Source organism: Cydia splendana, chromosome 27 (assembly GCF_910591565.1).
Source record: "Cydia splendana chromosome 27, ilCydSple1.2, whole genome shotgun sequence".
Taxonomy (NCBI): domain Eukaryota; kingdom Metazoa; phylum Arthropoda; class Insecta; order Lepidoptera; family Tortricidae; genus Cydia; species Cydia splendana.
In genome coordinates, this window is record NC_085986.1 from 2,852,586 (window position 1) to 2,867,857 (window position 15,272).

The following is a 15,272-nucleotide window of genomic DNA, read 5'->3' on the forward strand; positions in this document are numbered from 1 at the left end:
AAGAAGAAAAATATTTTATTTGCCAACACACATAAACACAAATAATAAGGTATAAAACAATAAATTATCTAAGTGTGCCAGCAAAAAGGCTCAAGGTCAGCATAGTGCTATAGTACGGAAACTAATAGAAATAAACCCTATGAAGAAATACAAGAAAATAAGACCGTTTCAAATTTAAATAACTTTCAATGCGTTGGTTACTAACGTTGCCATTTTAATATACTAACGTATTAGATTAAATTTGAAAAGGAATCTTTCTGTTTGTGTTTTTACTCCTGCATATTTACGTTTGTGTATCAAAGCTAAACGATAAAACGCCTTTTTTTTAGTAAAATGATCCTAGTTTTAATTTTTAATTACATTTTGTACAATACGTGTGAGAAAGAAAAATATTCATTAAAATTCTTCGTCAACGTATTTTTGGGGCACTCATACTTAAAATTTAAAATCATAAATTAACTATTAAAAGAATAAAGAATATTATAAGTAAACTAGAAACTTTTCGTTTGTTTTATTGTTTTCTTTTTTTTTTTAGCGCCGTTGATACAGTACGGATGTCTACCATCTCCAATTCTCCCTCAATTGCAACGTTAACTGGAAGAGATCCCTTAAAGGGATAAGTTCGCCTTTGTACTAATGACGAATGTTATTTTCTTGTTTTGCTTTGATTTTTGTACAATAGTGTTTTACTACTGCTACTACTAAAAGAGTGAAAACAGTTAATTCTTTATATTATTCATTATTCTTTATTCAGACAAACAATAGGTATAAGTTTACAGCTGCAGGATGCCAAGACACTTATAATGTTAATACATAGTCAGTATCATAAACATGTATACACTTTTCGAACTACATAGAATCTTAATTTAAACATACATATGTATTACCGTAAAACGGGGTGAGTAGGTTTTGCGGGGAGCTATGGGTTATGAATGGGGAGAGAAGGATTGAGAGGGGGGTGAGGTAGGTTTTTAAGGCTACTGCTACAAAAATAATGTATTCCAATTTAAAATGGAGCTATAGTAATATTCATTAATAAAAAAAAATTGATCCAACAATCTTCCAAAATCACCTTTGTATGAAAAACCCTCTCACCCCAAATACGAGGCACTACGGGGTGAGGTGGGTTTTCCTCTTTATTGTCTAAGTTATGAAATGAACCTACCCAAAATAAAATACAAACTAAAATACAAACGTCCGAACCACTTATTATATACACCATTCAGTTTTCACATGTAAAAATAAAATTTTATCGAGGTTTCAATCAATCAAACAATTCATCTTTATTACAGATAACAATGATCCATATTACATTAAAATCACAAACACAGTTAAGATAATAATAAATAGGTAGGTACATTTAAAAAAAAAAATTTTCAAACAATCAAATAAAAATAAAATAACAATATTAGTCAGATTAAATTAAATTAAGATATTAATTATAATATAACATAGTAAGGCTAAAATTCAGTCAAATCACTACATGAAGGCTATTCCAGTGTCTCGCTATGGGGGAGTCCAAACTGCTAGCGATCACGCCCAGAATGGTTTGAAAGTCAAATTTCACCCAACTCACCCCATTTTACGGTACGAAGTTAAATGAATCCAAGCGCTAGCTCTTGGCCTACCCATCACTAGCAGGCTTATAGGGATACAAAAGTAACTTGATACAAGTATAAATACTCGTTATTCATTCCCTAATGTGGCCCTAAGTGACGCGAAAAGGTATATTTATTGAATTATATTAGTATGTTTGGCATTTGGGGTGAGCTGAAGGGTGCTTTATATCTGTTTGGTATGTCAGTTGGGAGGATTACTATAATAGTATATTATTGATGATTTTTAGGGTTCCGTACCCAAAGAAAACGGGACCCTATTACCTTAGTCCGAGTCTTAACTCCGCTGTCCGTCTGTCTGTCAGCAGGCTGTATCTCATGCTAGCTAGGCAGAATATACTAAATATTTAAGTGGGGCTCCCATACAACAAACGTGATTTTTTTGCCGTTTTTTGCGTATTAGTTTATTCAAGAATAATTAATTACAACTCTAATTATTTTATTAAGAGGGAAGAATAGCTTTGCGAATTTTGCGATCCTAACGAAATAACGGTACCTACTTTTTCTATGAAGCTGCATTTCAGGCGAAAAAGGTTTCCACTTACTAAATCTTAACAAATCACTTTGATATTGATCGTTTCATCATAATATATTCAAGGTTTCACTGGCCTTTGCGTCTATTGCAGACGATTTATGGTGTAACATACATTACACCGCCTGGGACGGAATTAACGAAACGCAGGGATGCCCAGTACCTGCATTACCCTCTCGGCTTCACTGTGTTATCCCACAGGAAAGGCGAGCCAATACGTGTGCCGACCTGTCTCCACTAGAGATGCACCGGATATTCGGTTACTATCCGGTATCCGGCCTATCCGGCCAAATAACTATCCGTTGCATATCTAGCCTCCACACTGCAGGAATCTGCCGCTTATTTCAGGTTGGGCCCTACTCGCGTCTTACGGTAACTCCATTCCGGGTTTTATTTTGGAGTATCCTTCTCCTAGATCAGGGGTCTCCAAACCCCGGCCCGCGACGCGTTCCAATCCGGCCCGCCGACACCCAAAGCGAGTGCCCACTGTCCGGCCCGCGGGAGCCAGGCTCCAGGGGTTCAGCATTCATTGAGAGTGGAACTGTTCCTAACAGCAGCAACCAGACACCCTCCCCCGGCGCAAAAACCGACGGTGGCCCACGCGAAAGTTTCTGAGGCGCAATATGGCCCTTAGGTAAAAAAGTTTGGAGACCCCTGTCCTAGATGGATTGCAAAACCGATGCTACGAGGACCATCTGTCCTGTTCCCTGTTCTAGGTTATGGGTTATTTTGGTATTATTGGGTATTATGACATACTTATCCGTTTTCGTGATACACTCACTGCCGTAATCATAACGGTCTTTGTATAAAAATAGTTGGGTTAGTATTTTCTAATTTGTCTTCTACGACCCTTTCCCAACCTACGCCTACGTATGCTGAGCTGACATTTAGTCTAATACCCCCAGACATTTATAAATCAATAAAAACCGGACAAGTGCGAGTCAGACTCGCCCACCGAGGGTTCCGCACTTTTTAGTATTTGTTGTTATAGCGGCAACAGAAGAACATCATCTGTGAAAATTTCAACTGTGAACTGTCTAGCTATCACGGTTCATGAGATACAGACAGCCTGGTGGCAGACAGGTGGACAGTAATGGAGTCTTAGTAATAGGGTCCCGTTTTTACCCTTTCGGTACGGAACCCTAATAACTTAGGTTTCGAACTAACTTCTACTTTCAATCGGACAACACAAGTTATACAAACTGCCCAGTGACGTTAAATCAAAAACTATTGATCTAGGTTTAGATATTTACTCTCATAATATGAGAGATTGCGATCAATCATCATTTCATCAATCAATTATCGTATAAAAATACCTACCAATTTAAAGATAGGGAAAGCTCCGTTCGAGAATTTAAAAAACTCTCATGTCCGGCAGGTATATTTATACTTACCTACTTAACTTAGTGATTCTTTGACTCTTTACCTATTTATTTTTAGGATTTCTTCAACTCAATATGAACTCATGATGATGATGTATGTAAAACATCATTAATTTCCTAATTTCCTCTTGTTCCAGGTCCCGGCGAATGTGTTCGCCCCGCAGGACTAGCCGTTATGTGATAGTGCCCTTACCGTCGGCCATCTTGTAACCATGGCCGCCATCTTGAGCGCGGCGCTGCTGCTCGCGTTCGCTGTCTATTCCACACAAGGTAATGATTCTAATACTGACTATTTGTGTTTTCTACAATAGTTTATACATACATATGTACATACATACTATCTTGTAACCGGGCATTTTCATTTAATTTGTACTTTAAAGCGCGACTTAAGTCGTGTTTCAGTAACGTCTAACCCTGACAAAATGTATGGGATTTGACATTGACCGTCAGTTTTTAAACGATTGCTAACCGGCCGTTAAAGGTGCACAGTTAAGTGAAAATCCCCAACCATGGCCGCCATCTTGAGGGTTAGTATTATACATTAACTATAACAAAGCCAACGAAAATAGATAAAATATAAGATTTTGAATTCATGAAAGTTTGTTTACATAATTGTGGGTTTCCATCAGAGAAGAGTTCTAATATTCTTTATGCATCGTTATCCCGGCATTTTTGCCACGGCTCATGGAAGCCTGGGGTCCGCTTGACAACTAATCCCAAGGATTGGCGTAGGCACTTAGTTTTTACGGAAGCGACTGCCTTCTGACCTTAACAGACAGAGGGTAAACTAGGCCTTATTGGGATTAGTCGGGTTTCCTCACGATGTTTTCCTTCACCGAAAAGCGAATGGTAAATATCAAATGATATTTCGTGCAAAAGTTCCGTAAAACTCATTGGTACCAGCCGGGGTTTGAACCCGCGACCTTCGGATTGAAAGTCGCAGGCTATTACCGCTAGGCCACCAGCGCTTCTAAACAAAAAAAAGGTGTTGAATACTATAAGTTATTATAAAGAAATGCGTATCAACAGGATAAACACAAGAGGCTAAAATGCTGATGATGATCTTGTAAAATATGTCTGTAGGCAGACATGAGCAAAATTCATTCCAATAACGAATAAGAATAACAAAATTATTCACGAATGGTCATTCGTAGTAGTGTAGTGTGCACCATATATGACACGCACACTCTCTCACATGTACCCTATATATACCCTAGCATTAAGTATCATATATCAGAATAAACCTATACTCCTGAGATAGTGTTTGTCTTTACGTCCCACTTCACATGGCGACTGCCAGGATCGCCATGTAAGGTGTGGCGCCAATGATACTACTTGTTGGTTGGAAGTATAGTTTAATTCTGATATATGTTCCTTAATCTTCGGAATATATAGAGACAAATGTGAAGGTGTGTGTAACTAAACGTACGTAGCGCACACTACAGACCAATAACATTGTCGGATGATTATTTTTATTTGAATAAATTTGTGGAATAATTTATTCGCGAAAAATTTTTTCGTCGACCGATAATTCGAATAATGCCCTATGTCTGCAGGTTTATTTATAGGTATTTTATTATTGTTTATTAGTCTTATTACTGTTTTAGACAAAACATATTCTGTCATAAAAGTGGCTCGAAGCCCCCGTCAGAAATTACATACTTTAACCGACTACAAGTACTACAACTAAGTAAAATGAGTTATGGTTTCAACTTGAAGCGAATTCTAGTTATAATGGACAGGTTTAACAGAAACTGCAAGGTTTTAATTAGAAATTAGCTCCGTCAAACGGTTTTTACTGTTTTTAGTTGGTTTAGTTCGTGGAAAATTATAGTTTTTACACTTGTGGTCGGAGTTTAAATTAAATTTCACTATCTTTGTAGAAATGTTGGAGTTCGCTTTCATTGTTGGTTTTGTAGTTATTTTTATGCAGGGTGTTTTTTTAGTAATGATGCATGTGGTGAATAATGAATATATGTAATTATGTATTACATTTTGGCATCAACAAAACATCTTCAATCTTCGGAATATATAGACAAATGTGAAGGTGTGTGTAACTAAACGTACGTAGCGCACACTACAGACCAATAACATTGTCGGATGATTATTTTTATTTGAATAAATTTGTGGAATAATTTATTCGCGAAAATTTTTTTCGTCGACCGATAATTCGAATAATGCCCTATGTCTGCAGGTTTATTTATAGGTATTTTATTATTGCTTATTAGTCTTATTACTGTTTTAGACAAAACATATTCTGTCATAAAAGTGGCTCGAAGCCCCCGTCAGAAATTACATACTTTAACCGACTACAAGTACTACAACTAAGTAAAATGAGTTATGGTTTCAACTTGAAGCGAATTCTAGTTATAATGGACAGGTTTAACAGAAACTGCAAGGTTTTAATTAGAAATTAGCTCCGTCAAACGGTTTTTACTGTAAAGTTGGTTTAGTTCGTGGAAAATTATAGTTTTTACACTTGTGGTCGGAGTTTAAATTAAATTTCACTATCTTTGTAGAAATGTTGGAGTTCGCTTTCATTGTTGGTTTTGTAGTTATTTTTATACAGGGTGTTTGTTTTAGTAATAATGCATGTGGTGAATAATGAATATATGTATTACATTTTGGTATCAACGAAACAACCTGTATATGGCCGAGTGGGGTAAAAGGAACACTGGACAAGGAATATGCCGTGCGATGCCCCTTTGCCCCAGGCAAAATTAAAAAAAAAATCTTACTAAAATATACGGCAAAATACAGTTTTGATTTAAATCACAGAGAAAAAAATACATAGAGTGCTCACTCCATACATCAGTTTTGGTACCAAAACGACTATTATTTTCGTAGTCGACATCTAGCATCGCGTAGCGGAATTATCAGTACCTACTGCTATACTTGACAATAGATGTTCCGACGACCGAAAAGTCTAATGCTCAACAATTTTCAGCTAATATTATAATATTAGCTGAAAATTGTTGAGCATTGAGCAGCATGAGCAACCGGATTAACCGGAACTCTATTTTCAACTCCTCCTTCTTTAATATTAGTTGTAAATTGTTGTTCAATATAATTTTCGTGAGTCGCGACACTAGTAAATTCTAGTATCAAGTAGCGGTATTGATAATTCCGCTACTCGATGCTAGATGTTGACTGCGAAAATAATAGTCGTTTTGGTATCAAAACTGATGTATGAAGTGAGCACCAGTGGCGGCGCGTCAAACATATCCATAGGCAAATTTGGCTTACATATTTCCTTTACAACTCTGCTCAAACGTCCAATAACAGGCAAGCCGGTGGGAATCGGCTTTTATGGACGCCCCGCCACTGGTGAGCACTCTATTCTTACTATATTTCTCTATGGTTTAAATTAGGGATGTACCGACTAGTCGGGAAAGCCGACTATCCGGCCACATTTGTAGTCGGCGATTAGTCGGCGACTAGTCGGCAAAAATGGCCGATTAGTCGGCACTTTATTAGTGAAAGAAAAACAGAAAAAAAAGAAATCAACAGTCAATACTCAATATTTACCATATGTTTTATGTTTATTTATTATTTTACTAAAATACCTATGTAGGTTTTTGTATGCACACGAAAACTTTTGTTCATATAATTGACCGTTTAATCGTTATCGTATGTTGGTGGGCTGGTGTTATCCTCTACAGGTTGATCTCAACTGATTCTCGTGTAATTTCATGTGTAAGTTCGGTATTATTCAGTATTTGTTTTTTTTAATGGTGGAGCCATGAGGAACTATTAACGTTATTGCAAAATTTAGAGACAGACAGGGCACGTTGCTCGTAAAGATGCTGACCACAGGGGATAGGTTCTTAACTGGCGACTACGTACGGGAAATAGAGCCTTGGAAATACCTCCTACAAGCTGTAGGTACTGACGGTCTGCTCAGGATCGCAAAATAAAAGAACTAAAGACAGAAATTGAACGAGGATTCTTGTGATAGGCCTTTGAACCTGTAAATAATACCTTTTAGCCATGCTAATATGATGAATAGCACAACCAAAGGAGCAAAACTATTGTTTTTCACCTGAACTTATACGAAACTAATGATCTGGCCGACTAGCCGACTAATCGGCCATTTGAGCGCCGATTAGTCGGCTAGTCGGCCAAATCAATAGTCGGTAGGTACATCACTAGTTTAAATATAAAACGTAAAACCTTACCTGTTGATTACTGTTAGCAAAGACATATGTAACTTCGTATAAGACGAATAAAGTCTAAGGAAAAAACGTGCCTCGGAATTCAAGTAAAAGTCATTCTCGAATAGATGGCGCACACACCTTTAGCCTATCCTCGGCTAGATGGCGTGACGACACCGTTTCATATTTAACAATTTTAACACATAGATATCAGTGAATGAACATGGATCAAAATGATATAAAAATAATAAAATCATTTATCCATATATATACATTTTTTGATAACTCTATACGTTTTCATTTTGAGTTTTAGTCGTGTGTCGATAGATGGCAGTAAATTTACAGTGACTACAAAATTTACAATGACAGGACCCCTCTATACTATCTATTCTTTTTGCTGTTAGGTATATTCGGTCCACATAACATAATAGTAAATTCGAAGCCATTAGAATGCAGTCAAAAACGACCACACGCTAATAAATACCGTGGAGCGTGATGAGGGCAATAAAATAAATTAGGCGGTGGTGATACTAGGTATAAATACTTCGAGTAAAAATACTAGGTACAAAAATACCGGGCCTGTAATATGAGCAAAAAATTAAACAATATGCTGTACTCCTCATACTGACCAACGTTTGTTCAGCGACTTTTAAAAATAACTTGGGGTTTGATTTTTAATACACTTTAAAGTTTATTCTAAGACGCAATGTATTGCGAATTTAGTTATGTTTAAGGCGTGACAAGCAACGTCAATCACAATGATATGGCGTGGCGATGGCGTCCATTGAAGATTATATTTATTTTGTATGAAAAAGGGAGTCTAAATACTTCATTATTTTTAAAAGTTGTTGAACAAAAGTGTCACCGCTTGAGGAGTACAATCTATGATTTAATTATTTGCTCATGTTACAGGCCACACCCGGTATACTACCAGTAAGAATACTAGGTAGAAATACACACAAGTCAAAAATTCATGATTCTATGGGCCGGTTGCACCAAACCGTCTGTCAGCGTTAAAGCGTTCGCTAAATTTTATTGCATGGGAATTTTCATACTTTACTGTTCTTTGACGTTAATCGGTCTGTTATGGCTCCTCTACACGAATGGCCAACGCCGGCCAATCCAAGGGACGCAGCCATGCGGTAGACTGCAATATCACTTGCTCCCTCTAATGCATAAATGCGTCCCTTGGATTGGCCGGCGTTGGCCATTCGTGTAGAGGAGCCGTTAAATGTGGTTGGTGCAACTGGGCCTTAATATTCTTAATTCAAGTACTAGCTAGCTCTTTCGAATAGCACGTCGTAAGAACCCATCAACGTGCACACTAGCGCCACTGCGAAATAATCGTGATTATTTAAATTTGACGAAAGATATTTAAAAATCGGGGCCGCTACGTACTGTATTTTGTATTTAAGTACCTCTTGAATACATCGAACTAGTTTTTATGTTGCTGGATTCTATCTATCTATGCGTCCAAAGTTAAAACGGCCGTTTTTTGTTTTGAGTTCATAGATCGACGAATCCCGCAACATAAAAACTAGTTCGATGTATCCAAAAGGTACTTAAATACAAAATACAGTACAGTCGCCATCAGATATATCGGAGCGGCCAAGGTGCTCACAAATATCGGAACACGCCTCTATTGTCAGGGCGTTAGAGCGCGTGTTCAGATATTGTGAACACCTTGGCCGCTCCGATATATCTGATGGCGACTGTACGTAACGGCCCCATTTTTTAAATATCTTTCGTTAAATTTAAATAATCACGATTATTTAGCAGTGGCGCTAGTGTGCACGTTGATGGGCTCTTAACCAAATAACTAGTATTTTTCCCTCTTCTGTTTCCACGACCCGTTCCTATCATACGAGCGCCTACAATTTGTAGACTATTACATATTATTTGTGACGTTATCTATGAAAAGGGACCTTATTGTCGATGGCGCTTACGCCATTATTATCGATGCTCCGATATAAATACAATGCCGCGCTACGCTGTGCGGTGCGGCGTTAGCGCCATCGACAATAAGGTCCCTTTTCATAGACAACGCCCCAAATAACAAGTATTTTTCCCTGTTCCGTTTCTACTACCCGCTCCTATCATACGAGCGCCTACAATTTGTACACAATTACATATTATTTGATATAATTTGGTTCAAGATTTCTGTTTTTCGGAGAGCTAATGGGGCTGGGAAGAGGTTTTGAAGGAATTTTTGGTTCTGATTCACTTCAGTCTGACTTTTTATTTTTTATACTGGGAGTGTCCAGAACGCCAACAATATACAGGATGTTTTTTTTGTCGCCTTCATTAATTTACGGGGTGAGTCATACTGAGCAGCTTTTACTATGGGACCAACCCCAAAATCGCAAAAAACAAATTATTGAGACAGACATTTTTTGGTTAACGGTTTAACCCCTGGTTAGTGAGTGCAAGTGGCGCTTAGGGGCTGTCCATAAATTACGTCATCGTTTTTTGACGATTTTTGACCCCCCCCCCCCCCCCTAAAATCATCCAAAAATCATGCTTCGAATGACCCCGTTTCCTCCTACGTCATGCTACCGTCATCCGATGTCCAGACCCCCCCCCCCCCCTAATTTGAAATGACGTAATTTATGAATAGCCCCTTAGTTGTATCGCGTAAATTGTGTAGTTTTGAACCTACTTTTTCAACTTTACAGTATGTACAGTTGAAAAAGTTGAAAGTTCAAGGTTTATTCGGCTCATTAACGATGGAACTAGTCACAAAACTTCCTACTGCCATCGCTAAAGTATAACTAGTATAACTAGACCCCTGGATTTACCTTATAGTAGAGGTGATACAACCTTTGCGGTCAAAATAATTCCCACAAAGACGGGGTTTGACGTTTTTAGTTCTTATGAAAATTTATAGTTATAATTTATATGAAAATTTGTAGGTGGGGGTCAAAATAATTCCCACCAAGACGGGGTTTGATGTTTGTAGTTCTTTGTGTGTATCTTTTTGACATACTAAAAATAGTTAATAGTTAAAATTTTTGGCGCAAAAAAACGCGTTTAGCATACTTATATTTTAATATATTTTTAGTATGTAAAAAACATACACAAAAAGAACTAAAAAAATCAAACCCCGTCTTGGTGGGAATTATTTTGACCCTCACCTACAAATTTTCATATAACTCCTCTACTATTAAATGTACATATCTTTATTTAAGTGGCCGCCATTACATTTTTATTTTTTAAAACTCTACCTATGTAACTTTTAGTAATACATACTTATGTATGTTTAATTTAAGATTCTAAAGATAGTTCGAAAAGTGTATACATGTTTTTTAGGGTTCCGTACCCAAAGGGTAAAACGGGACCCTATATATTACTAAGACTCCGCTGTCCGTCCGTCCGTCTGTCACCAGGCTGTATCTCACGAACCGTGATAGCTAGACAGTTGAAATTTTCACAGATGATATATTTCCGTTGCCGCTATAACAACAAATACTAAAAAGTACGGAACCCTCGGTGGGCTAGTCCGACTCGCACTTGTCCGGTTTTTTTGTCACGATAATGTTTTGCAATAAAGTTTTTATCTATCTATCTATCTTTATGATACTACTGTCTAGGCATAGGTAGCTGTAAACTTATACTTGTTTTTGTATGAATAATAGTAGTTTATGTTACAAGGGATCAAAATGATATATTTCCGTCAAGGGCGTACATTGAATCCTGAGCGTAATGAGGGATTCAAGTGTTAACGCCCAAGACGAAATAATTTTGATACCGTGTGACACATACTGCTTTTCACATCAACTATGAGGAAAATGAAAAAATCTTAGTGTTGACACAATCTGATTCTTAAACAATGTGCAAAAAAATGTAAAAATAGTGTGCTAGAACAGAAAAGTGTTACTTTGATCCCTCCTAGCAGGGAAGAAAAGTGCCACTTTGATCCCTCCTAGCAGGGAAGAAAAAGCCCTTTTCCGAATAGGTGGTGTGAAAAGAATATTACAATATTTATATTCACTGATTAAAACACAAGATTTCAATATGAAATGTAGCTTTAAACTTTGTTACCCCTTTATTCAATAAAACTTTACGGGCCTGATTTAGTTTCGCCGACCACTGACTAACAGGACGATATCGGCCTGTCAGTTAGAACAAAAATTTGACAGCTCCGAACAACTGACAGGCCGATATCATCCGGCGTACTGGTAATCAGTGGGCCCCTTTAGTTACAGACTAATCTTAAATTGCGTCTAAAGCGCCTTTGTATATGGCTGCTATTTAACTGATCACCAGATTTAGTAAAATTTAATACCAAAAAAATCTATTTTACCACCCTAAAATCATGAATGATCACCAAAATTATAACACCATTTTAATGTGAAATGATTACCAATTTTATTACATTTTACTATCCTTTTAAAGGAAATGACACCAAACTAATCATTATTAACCCAAAAATAGTTCATGATTACCAAATTTCAAACCCCATTTTAATGTGAAATGATAACCAAATTTTTACATCTTGCTATCCTATTAAAGAAAATGACACCAAAATAATCATTGTAAACCCAAAAATAGTAAATGACCACCAAAATAAGAACTCCATTTTAATGTAAAATGATAACCAAATTTTTAAATCTTGCTATCCTACTAAAGCAAATGACTCCAAAATAATCATTGTAAACGCAAAAATAGTAAATAATCACAATAAATTTAACCACATTTTAATTAAAAATGTGCAAATATTTAATAATATATCGTTATCCTATTAAATTAATTAATCCACTTCGTCACCTTTTTCTAGTAGCATTTTATTTCTGTAACAGTCGCAGTTCTAACCTAACCTAACCCACTTTTCTAGTAGCATTTTGTTTCTGTAAGGGTCGCAGTTCAAACCTAACCTAACCCACTTTTCTAGTAGCATTTCTTTTCTGCAAGGGTCGCAGTTCAAACCTAACCTAACCCACTTTTCTAGTAGCATTTCGTTTCTGTATGGGTCGCAGTTCAAACCTATCCTAACCCACTTTTCTAGTAGCATTTCTTTTCTGTAAGGGTCGCAGTTCAAACCTAACCTAACCCACTTTTCTAGTAGCGTTTCGTATCTGTATGGGTAGCAGATGAAACTAAACCTAACCTACTTTTCTAGTACCATTTCGTTTCTGTAAGGGTCGCAGTGCTAACCTAACCTAACCCACTTAACTGATAGCAGTGTAACTTACTTTTCTAGTAGCATAACGAAATGCTACTAGAAAAGTAGATTAGGTTAGGTAGGTATACTAGGTATGCGGTGCGGGCTACGGGGGGTTGAGCGGGAGGGGGCTAGTAATTTTGGCATCAGTTTACTTTATGTGGTAATATGTATAAATTTTTTGGTAATCATAGTGGTTTATTTAGGTGAAAATATCGCATTAATTTGGTCTTCAAGATTTGGTGATCATTAATGATTTTTGGTGATCATTCAATATATTTGGTATTTGAATACAATTTGAAGTGCAGTCGTAATTAAAATGGTGGTACTTTTGTATTTTTAGGCCTTATTTTTTTGGTGTTCAGTAATTTTTTTTGGTAAGCATGATTTTTTTATTTAGGGTACCAAAGTATTTTTTGGTGGTCATTATATTTGTAGCCTTTGTATATTGCAACTTTAACTTCGCCGTAATGTGTTTTGGATGACGCTGAGAACAGTAAATTCTAAAAGGCAAAATTTCTATGGTTTTTAAAGGCGGTTATCACCTTTTAAATATGGAAAGTAGAAATGTCCAGAACTAAGTTGAGTGGACAATTATGTGGCTCAAATGGGTTCACACGTTTAGTGACGGACGCACGGACAGACAGTTACCGATAGCAAAGATATATATAACTCCGTATAAGATGTGGAAAGTTTAAGAAACAAACGTGCCTCGTAAATTACAAGTAAAATTGACACTCGCTCAGATGGCGCTAGTACCTTTAGCCTATTCTCGACTAGATGGCGACCTAGGTGATACTTAACACATTTCAGTGAAAGAACATGGGTTCAATTTAGTCACAAGGCATTCTTAATGTTTTAGGTCTGTATCGAAAGATGGCAGTAAATTTGAAAATGTCATCGTAATGATTGAAGCGTCGATAGATGGCAATTAATTCAATTAGTCGTGTAAATGAATATATAACCTATTTTTATATCGTTTCGTTTTAAAACTATGAAAACAGGAAAAAGGTTTTTAGCTTAATAGTAGCGAGTTAATGGTAACCGAACTACAGCTTGGCAAAAAAGAGTATTAGAAATTCAAAAGTGGCAACACTGTAGTGTCGTCCCGTTTTCTTACATAAATTGGTTTGAAAGGGACGACATTCCAGTGTTGCCACTTTTTAATTTCTAATCTTTTTTGCCAAGCTGTATTTGAGTGTTGAGAGTATGAAACCTGAGACTAAGATAAGGACAAATGATAATAGCGCTATCTCTGCTTCTCCTATTGAAAGTTCGAACTTCGTATTATAATCGGTCAAGCAAATCTTGTTAGTAGAAAAAGGCGGCAAATTTAAAAATTGTAGCCGCGAAGGGTTATCGTCCCATAGAAAATTTGAATTTCGCGCCTTTTTCTACTGATAAGATTTGTTTGACCGAGTATATTATTATTACCTTATCTTCTCTACATACATATTTCTATAATACTTACTTGTTTTTAGGACTAGGTAGACGGTTACTAATGCCCTTATTCATGTTACCTTGAAAATTGTAATCAACGCCAAGCAACAAAATGCACGTAAACAACCCATATATGTAAAGCCCCCTCCAGACTATGCGCGTGAATCGCGGGCGAAGCCGCGAACGCGAGTGTGGAGTCGATTTCGCTGTCTGCGAAAATCGACTCCACACTTGCGTTCGCGGCTTCGCCCGTGATTCACGCGCATAGTCTGGAGGGGGCTTTACATAATTATCAAGTCGTGGCATATAGGGCATAAAATGTAGGTAAAGCGAACAGGGTAAATAAAACATTATACACCGAAGAATATTCTATTGCGTTAACAATTTATTTAAAAGCTTTACTTCAACTCCATTTAATCATATATATGGTACAAAAAACAAGTAAAAAAACAATAAATAAAAATAACATGACCAGGTTACCTCGCTTAACGCTTCAGTCTGGCAGTTCAGCGGGGTAACGCGGCCAGAGCCTCTTGCCTTTTTTAGATGTAGTTTAGTTTAATTTTATTTTATTTTAGAATAGTTTATTTAAAATAAAATAAATAACCTACTTGCAATAGTTTTTGTCAGTCATTTTACAATTTATGTTAAAATTAAAAGGGATCTAACATACCATTTATTTCACAAAACAACCTCTTAATTAAAACTTTTTACAAAAACAAGAAAACCGACTTCAAAAATGGTCAAATAAAATTTTATCCTTTTTAGGGTTCCGTACCCAAAGGGTAAAACGGGACCCTATTACTAAGACTCCGCTGTCCGTCCGTCCGTCCGTCTGTCCGTCCGTCTGTCACCAGGCTGTATCTCACGAACCGTGATAGCTAGACAGTTGAAATTTTCACAGATGATGTATTTCTGTTGCCGCTATAACAACAAATACTAAAAACAGAATAAAATAAAGATTTAAGTGGGGCTCCCATACAACAA

General features: G+C 36.8%; 1 protein-coding gene across 1 annotated transcript in view; it reads left to right on the forward strand.

The window, feature by feature from the left end:
* The window catches only part of LOC134803809 (uncharacterized), a 351,011-nt gene that overhangs the window by 30,496 nt on the left and 305,243 nt on the right, over positions 1-15,272 (forward strand). The window contains exon 2 of the mRNA XM_063776646.1: positions 3,668-3,800. Within this exon, the coding sequence (XP_063632716.1) occupies positions 3,743-3,800 (58 nt within the window). The 5' untranslated portion in view covers positions 3,668-3,742. The remainder of the gene's footprint in view (positions 1-3,667; positions 3,801-15,272) is intronic.